The following is an 8,139-nucleotide window of genomic DNA, read 5'->3' as shown; positions in this document are numbered from 1 at the left end:
AAATTGGAAGTAAATTGACAGGAGATGTGATACATAGCTAGATCATTATGTTCAATCACTAATCGGGACACGTTAATAGTTTTAGGTATTTTTCCTTTTATCTTCCCACACTTGCGAAACGAAAGGAGCGATGATGGCTTATAAGGTTTTCAAGAGTGTGGGTGAAATATAGTGAAAGTGAGAGAGGGAAAATTTAGATTTCTAGTGGGAATTAATGGCGCCTTTTGATATTCAAGAAAAAAAAATCAAAAGATGCGGTTCTAGAAGGAACCACACCTTTTATTGGATATCCATTGCACTTGTTTGGTTTTATGCTAGTGGTTGGTTAGTAGTAGTTTTGTCTTTTTTTTTTCTCATAAAACCCTTAACTATATATACATATTGTTAAATATAATAAAATTAAAAAAACACCCTAGGTTAAGGAGAAAAGGATTGTGACATAATGTGAAATTAAAGTGGATTAAACATGTGGTATTCTATCTGGTTTCAATCATCATCTCCTCTTCTTCGAGTTCAATAGTTGAACCTAATTTTTTCTGTTTAAATCAGATAACGTGTCGTATGATTAGAAAGACAACGTCAAATCAAATAAAGAAAATAAAAGTAACCAGAAGCTATTTTGATATTGTTTTAATTCCTTTTATAAATGTAGTAAAAGTAGTTACTTTTTGATTTGTGGCTATCTTTAACCTAACCACCATTTTTATGCAATAAAAATAATTACAACCATAATAATAATATCATTAATATTGTAAAAAGAAGTTATACAATGATTGATCTTTGTTCTACCTTTTCTACGTCACCCCCAAACTCAAATTTACAACCCTAAACTCAAACGGCGGGCTAATCAGAGGATGATGCATGTATAACATGTTGGACATGATTTTCATCTTAATAAGTCCGTCACGTGTAAGTAATCAAGTTGAACATACTAGGCTCATGAGATTCATTAATATATAATGTGTTTGTGGGGTTCTAATTAGGGTTTTATTATATTTAATAATATCTTGACTATCTATAACCTAATAATCAGAAGCTATTTTGATATTGTTTTAGTTCCTTTTATAAATGTAGTAAAAGTAGTTACATTTTGATTTGTGGCCATCTTTAACCTAATCACCATTTTTATGCAACAACAATAATTATAACAATAATAATAATCTCATTAATATTGTAAACAGAAGTTATGCAATGATTTATATTTTATCTACCTTTTCTATGTCACCACCAAACCCAAATTTACAACCCTAAACTCAAACGGCTGTCTTAAAATTAGAAGGCTATGATTTAAAATTAGAAGGCTATGTTTTAACATTCTACCATTTAAATAATCATTTGAGAAATATGGTGCTATAATTTGACATCTTATCAAGCAAACACTTGTTTAAAACGATGTGAGATTAAATAAGGATGATGTATGTATCTTAATAGCCTCGTCACGTGTAGATAACCAGGCTGGATCTATTGAGCATGTGAGATTAATTAATATGTAATGAGTTTATGGTTATGGGTTGCAATTAGGGTTTTATTATATATGGTATTGTCTGGACTAGCAAGTTAGGTTAGTCTGTATAAACCGAGCTATGGTTAGACATTATAGATTGTAGAGGTGAGATGTAACTGAGTTAGGGTTCATCTTGAGTCAAACCAAGTTAGGGTTTGAGAGATTTTAATCAGTTTTTTGAGTTATTTTTTCTGATTAATATAAACTAGAGTTGTCGTTCGTTCATGTTTGTTTATCGATCGGGACTTGATAGCAAACCCTTGATCTTTTATGTATAGTTAAGAACCCCTCCAGTCAGTGTAGGTTACCTATTATTTTTCATTTACAATTATCCACCATTTTGAGGCTAAATAGTTTAAAAATAATTTTTTCAAGAATCGTAGTATAACATTCACTCATTCAGCATCTTGTACCATGTATATTCTTTGCTTTACCCGCAAAAAGATTACGGGCCAGGTTGTTTTTAGTTTCCCTAGGGGAGATATCATCGGAAGTCACTCATTAGCTAGTTTATCTTTGGCTCAAAACGCATTGATGACATTTGAGCTATGCCATATTTTTAAACCCAATATATCTACTATCCACGACACATGTATCTAGGGTACGTGTTACAATTTAGTCTCTTATGGGCTCGTTGTACTTGATGAGATAGCCCCGCTATCTCAGTTAAGGATTTAGGGTTTGCATAAGTTGTCTCCTTAAACACTCAAGGGGATTCATCAGCCTCAATAAGTTTGCCCTACCATATTGAACGACACATGAGTGACTTTATTACCACTTTTATCACCCCCACCGTTCGTACCATCGACATCGATCGTCCACTTTAGTCACTAGGATCTTACAAGTTCTTTTTATTGCCCAACTGAAGAGTTTGGAGAAGATTACCCATCCTAGTATAGTTCTCACTCAAGCACACTTAATTGTGGAGTTATACTCTCATCTCCAACCGTTGCACCCAAATCTTGTTGGTGATATTATATTTGAGGTCTAGTGTTTCTAATGAACCCAACATTTGATTCACCTAGAAACTTATACGTAGGGCTTAAAAAACAAACTAGTAAAACTCATAAAGTGAATCAAAGTGCATAAAATACTAACTAGGAAAAAAACGAATCAATTATGATAAAAATATTGTAATTAATTTAACACAACCAATATAAAAAAAAGGCAATATGATAAAATAATGTTAAATTATAGAGTTAAATTTTTAAATTTCTAATTCAATTTTTTACATGGCTTGATATCTTAGTACCGAACTCTTCTATCCATAAGATCTGATTAATTGGATGGACTCTGTAGTGATGTCTAAACAGAAGATTCATGAGATCATTTTGTCGACTTTATGGGTTCTTCGGATATTTCGTAACGAAGCAATGCTTGGTCACGGTGATGGAAGAAAAGGATATGCACTTTTTATTTCATATTAAATTATTCCTGTTTGGGGTTTGTTAATAGAAATAGGAAGTCGTGTAATGTTTTGGTTGTTCTTTTTCCTAACATCTTACTAGTTTTAATAAAATTATTCGCCCGAAAGAAAATTTATAGCTGTTTTTAAAAGGTACACTATATTAAAGATATTGAAGCTAAACATACTTATAATTTAAATATAACTGAAAGTGAACGTATAACTGTTAAATTAATGTTAAATCATTATATCATTATATATATTGTACAATAAATGATAAAAAAATTATTTTTGTTTATCAAAGATGATGATAAGTAGTTTTTCCTTTTTGTGCTTGTCAAACTAATCTTTAATCTAAAGACAATTGTGAGGCCAAAAATGATCTTCTTCTTGTTTTTATGCACGATTAGAAACCACTACAGTTAATATATTTATAATTTATTCTTTTTCATTCTTGTCAATTTTTCTCATACTTTTCTTTCTTTAATTATAAAAGATGACAAGAAGATTGTTTTCTCACGCTTCTTTTATTAGAAAAGAGACAAGGTTTACTCACGTCTTGTTAAAAGTATTCTAAATAACGTATACAAGAAAACTGCTCGTTAACTGCGAAACCATTAACAGCGACATTTTGTAAAGGCCTAATCCGCATGAAATATAATTTGATGACAAGTGTTGAGCGTACTTGATATAACAAAAGCGTTATCATCATACACTCCTGATACGAAAATCATTTATTATGCATGATTTAGGGTTTAGTTATTTATACACATTATATTATTAGTACTAGAAAACTAGACAAAACTAAAAGTTGCTACCTAAAAAAGCGGAGCAAATATTTAGCGAAAAATTTAGCATAAATCGAGACTGGTGTTATGTGGCGTGCATCATTTATGACTATTTATGCATGCGATGTACTTTGTGTTGAGGGATCTCCTTTATTGAAATTAGACATACAAATTCTAATTCAAGCTAGTCTCTTTGAAGTTGTGGTGTTTATCGATTAAGTCGTATAATATCTTAATTAAATTTGTGGCAACTTGCATTATGATTTTTCTACATATTACTCTTAATTGAAGCTAATATAGAGCGTGAGTAAGTGAATTCTTTAGATCTTTTCTCTAACTAGTAGATTTCAAATCGTACGAGGGACCCAAAGTTTGTCATCAAGACTGGCTGGGGCATAGGGCGAGGTGAGCGACCATCCGGGATAACTAAATTTCAGGGCACAATTTTGTTTTCATATATATATATATATATATATGAAAAAATTATGTATATTTAATGTTTTATCCCAATTACACAATGACTAGCTTGGTCTAGTGACAAAGAGTTATGACACCCAAACAAAATATTGCAGGTTTTAGTCTCACTTTAGTTATTTTTAAGCTTATTTTTGTACAAAAAGTTTTTGCATAACTTAAATCACAACCAAGTAAGTCAATTTAAAATTTTTATTATTTAAATCCAACAAAAACCATTTACATAGGGCCTAAAATATTATTTTGCCATCGGCCCAGAAATTTTTAGCAATTTTCGGAGATGACCCAAATAATGATAATCGATAAACATACACGAGTGGTGGCCGATTAAATTCCACCACAAACATTGAGAGACTGATTCCAAAATCCTAATTGTGGCATCTTGAAGACGAGAAGTGGTTAAAATCACACTCTGATATTCATAAAAATTAGCTTATATTATTTCGTTACTCGTTAGGGTCTAGTGGCCTTTTTATTTTGGCTCTGCCGAGATTCTCGGAGACGGCCTTGTTTGTCGTCATCATTATATTTGACTCTATTTTGGTAATCAAAATTCTATTAGTTAACATGCCATTTGGTAATTTAAACACATATAATTATTTTGCTTAAACCATGATTTATTATATCCAGCTAGAGAATCAACATGTTTGAGCTTGATTGCTTAACATGTTTGATTCCCCAAGGCTATACTAAAACATACACATGCTTATTTGAAGTTCTTTAATATCATACAACATTTTACTAGATAATAAACATTACACCTAATTAAGAGAACCGTTCGCTTCAAGATCTTCATCATTACTCTTCATTCTTCTAAGAGTGGAAGATACCGACTGAACTGGTGTATCTGTATATCGAATAAAACTGTAGCACAACACCGCTGATATGGTCCCAAATACCGGACCAATAATGTACACCCAAATGGCCTTATAGTTGTTGCTAGCTATCGCAGGTCCAATGGTGCGTGCTGGATTCATCGATCCTCCTGATACCGGTCTGAAAATTATGTATGCATGCTTTGTATATTATTTGTTAACATATAAGTAACTTACTAAGTTATAGTTTTAAAGTTGTACCCTGCTAAAATAGAAGTAATGCATACTGCTGATCCAACTGCTAAGCCTGCTAGCTCTCCTACCTACAAACATTATTTTTATATATATTTGATCTTTTTATTTTTATTATGAGTGTTATTTATGTGACAGTTTTAATATTTTCTAAATGAAGCCGCGCTTCTTACTGCTTGAGAATCCGTGGCGACAGCTGAAGTGACAAACATCATAGTAAAAGTGACTATGATCTCCATGATCAAAGCTTGTAGGTCTGTCCCGGAAGGTGTTGTCGTGCCCAAATGTTTTACCTGTTGTAACAAGGCTCGTAGGGCAAACGAAGCTGATATGGACCCTATTAGTTGTGCTGCTGCGTATATAGGAACCTGCATAAATCAAGCTAGTCTGATTACTTATATGGCACACTGAAACAATCTAATCTATAGGAGGCCGAAAATTGGGCTAACTAGCCAGTTGAGGTAGAGTTAAGGTTGAACCTAAGCTAAAACTTCTGAACGCTCCACCGACGAGTACAAGTATTTATGTATTATATAATAAAAATTATTAATGGAGAGTGCCAGCTCCTAGTAGGTCTTCAGGTGGCCCACATATTTTCATAGTTGTGGAAACTTTTTAGTTTTAAGAATAAATGATTAACATGCATTTTTTTTAAGTTTTTGTATTTTGAGGTAGGACTGTCTTGTGGGTAAGTTAAATAAGGCAATGACTTAAAGCTTTCATTTTTATAGGGCTGTCATCTTAAATAGGAGTTATGTATTATGAGATTTTGAAAGTAAATTTCTTTTAGAATTAGTAATTTATTGATAGACCACAAGCAAGAAGGATTGCTTCATATACATTATCACTTCATATCATCCATATTCTACAATTCTTATATACTCTGAACTCTCAGTTGTACGCATAAAGAAAATAAAAGAAAAATGCCTAAACATTTTAGTTAGTTTTAGGCCTCCGAGGACATTGAGCCATCCCTGCTTTGAGATAATTCCTCGTCTCTTCAAGCAACTCATGCAAGTTATGACACTTTCTTTTAGAGTTAGCTCGTGAGCAGGGTCGGCCCTCGGGTAAGCGAAATAAAGATAGGGCTTTAGGTCAACACTTAATTAAGGCCTCCAAATTAAAAAAGAAAACATTATATATAGATATATATTTAATAGGCATATTAGCAACATAAATAACTATAACCTCTGGGTTGCTTAGTTGTAGGTCCTAGGTTTTGATACCGGTTATTAACAATTTTATTTTTTTGTTTTTAGCACATTGTTTTAAAAGGCCACAAAATCACGTCCGATTTAGGCCTTCAACATCGTTAAGCCAGCACTGCGTGAGGCAAGCGAATTTCTATATATTTTCTCAACAAATATTAACCTGTCACTTGTAGTTTTTTTCACCAAACTATATTCGGTTCCCTTGCCACCCAAACAAATTTGTGAAGTTCGCTTGTACGGGTAGTAGACCGAATAGAACTACAAGTACTTCTAAAAAACACCTAGCAATACTTATCCGAGTTTTAAGCCACCTACTAGTAAATAAATTCACATGACACGGCATGGTCTAAAGGACTTAAGTGCCCAATATCCTTGTCACGTTAACCAAATATGATTTGATTTACGGTTCGAACATTTTGAGACGTATGGTGCCAACATAACATGTTCGTGTAGGTGTTGTCTAGTTAATCGGGTACCTGAACCCAAGGGAAATGTCCACCAGTAGCAAAAGCTAGTGTGACGGCAGGGTTCATGTGCGCACCCGAAATATGTCCAACAGCATAGATCATAACAGTCACAATGAGCCCACCCGCAACTGAGGCTCCAAGCTGTGACACCTTGCGGCCATCAGTTGTTGTAAGTGACGCGGCTCCACATGTCACAAACACCAATAAAAATGTAGCCACCACTTCCGCCACCACCTGCTGACAAAACATCATTAAATCATTTATAGTACTAGCTAATACGAGAAATGATCACCAAAACGACAAATTGATACCTTTCGTGGAAACCCTGGAGGGTAGTCAACGAGAGATAATATAGAGACTTTGAGCTGACGGTTTTTCGGTGTTTCCGTCACGATTAACTCGTGTATGTCATGATTCGAATGTATTACCGACATGATTACAACGGTATGTAGATATAAAACAAGATGGTGAGGAAGTTATAGGTAGAGAGTGAGACTATCTATTGATATCTTATATAAGTGTTCGTTTACTTATATATAATTTGAATTATATCCTAACCTTAACGAACAACACTTATTAAAATAGAAAGCCTATTAAAAATTATGAACTTGTAACTTAATTGAATTTAATTGGAAGAATGGAATCACAAGAAATTCTCAAAACTAGTTATAAAAAAACTAGTATTTTTCCTAGCACAACGTGCCAGGCAGATCGATAAAACCTGGGTGGTGGTAAAACCCAAGCATTGATATGGTAAATCGACGCGAATTCGGTCGGTTTCTGTTATGTGCATTATTGTATCGAAACTAAGACAAAAATAAAACAAAAAAATTATAAAAATTTGGGTGGACCAATGGCGTGGAGTCAGTCGTTAAAACTTGATCTCGATCGTTGGTAAAAGCCAAACCATTATCGATCCAGGGCGTTGAGCCATTGAGGCGGTTGAGTCAACGCGGTGAGTATACGCGAATTCGGTCGGTTTTCGTTGCGTTTAAAACGATATCATAACTAAAAAATAATAAAAAAAAGAGCAAAAGAAAATTCACATTCGATAGTTTTTCATTACGTTTATTACGGGCTGAAACTTAAAAAACCAAAACAAAACAAAACAAAAAAATTCAAAACGATAACTAAAACAAAATAATGAAAAAACAAATGAAAATTCACATTTGATAGGTTTTCATTATATTCATTACGGACCGAAACTTAAAAAAAAACATAAC

At 33.2% G+C, this 8,139-nt stretch overlaps 1 protein-coding gene across 1 annotated transcript; it reads right to left on the bottom strand.

Moving 5' to 3' along the window:
* Positions 1–4,932: 4,932 nt before the first annotated feature.
* Positions 4,933–7,350, bottom strand: LOC143565374 (aquaporin NIP2-1-like). The gene is made up of 5 exons (XM_077052364.1): positions 7,228–7,350; positions 6,926–7,150; positions 5,412–5,606; positions 5,248–5,309; positions 4,933–5,167 (listed from the first exon to the last, which is right to left on the bottom strand). The coding sequence occupies exons 1-5, from the start codon at positions 7,348–7,350 to the stop codon at positions 4,933–4,935; spliced, it is 840 nt and encodes a 279-aa protein (XP_076908479.1).
* Positions 7,351–8,139: the final 789 nt, after the last annotated feature.

Source organism: Bidens hawaiensis, unplaced genomic scaffold (genome assembly GCF_021521415.1).
Source record: "Bidens hawaiensis isolate Kalapana, Puna unplaced genomic scaffold, B.hawaiensis_p1.1 tig00022325_1, whole genome shotgun sequence".
Classification (NCBI taxonomy): domain Eukaryota; kingdom Viridiplantae; phylum Streptophyta; class Magnoliopsida; order Asterales; family Asteraceae; genus Bidens; species Bidens hawaiensis.
The sequence above is the reverse complement of the archived record's forward strand: the minus strand, read 5'-3'. Positions and strand labels throughout refer to the sequence as shown.

Coding starts and splice junctions, on each gene's coding strand:
- LOC143565374 (XM_077052364.1), bottom strand. CDS start 7,350: ATGTCGGTAATACATTCGAATCATGACATACACGAGTTAATCGTGACG. Junction 7,151..7,227: donor CTCCAGGGTTTCCACGAAAG/GTATCAATTTGT, acceptor TTTTGTCAGCAG/GTGGTGGCGGAAGTGGTGGC. Junction 5,168..5,247: donor ATTACTTCTATTTTAGCAGG/GTACAACTTTAA, acceptor CATAATTTTCAG/ACCGGTATCAGGAGGATCGA.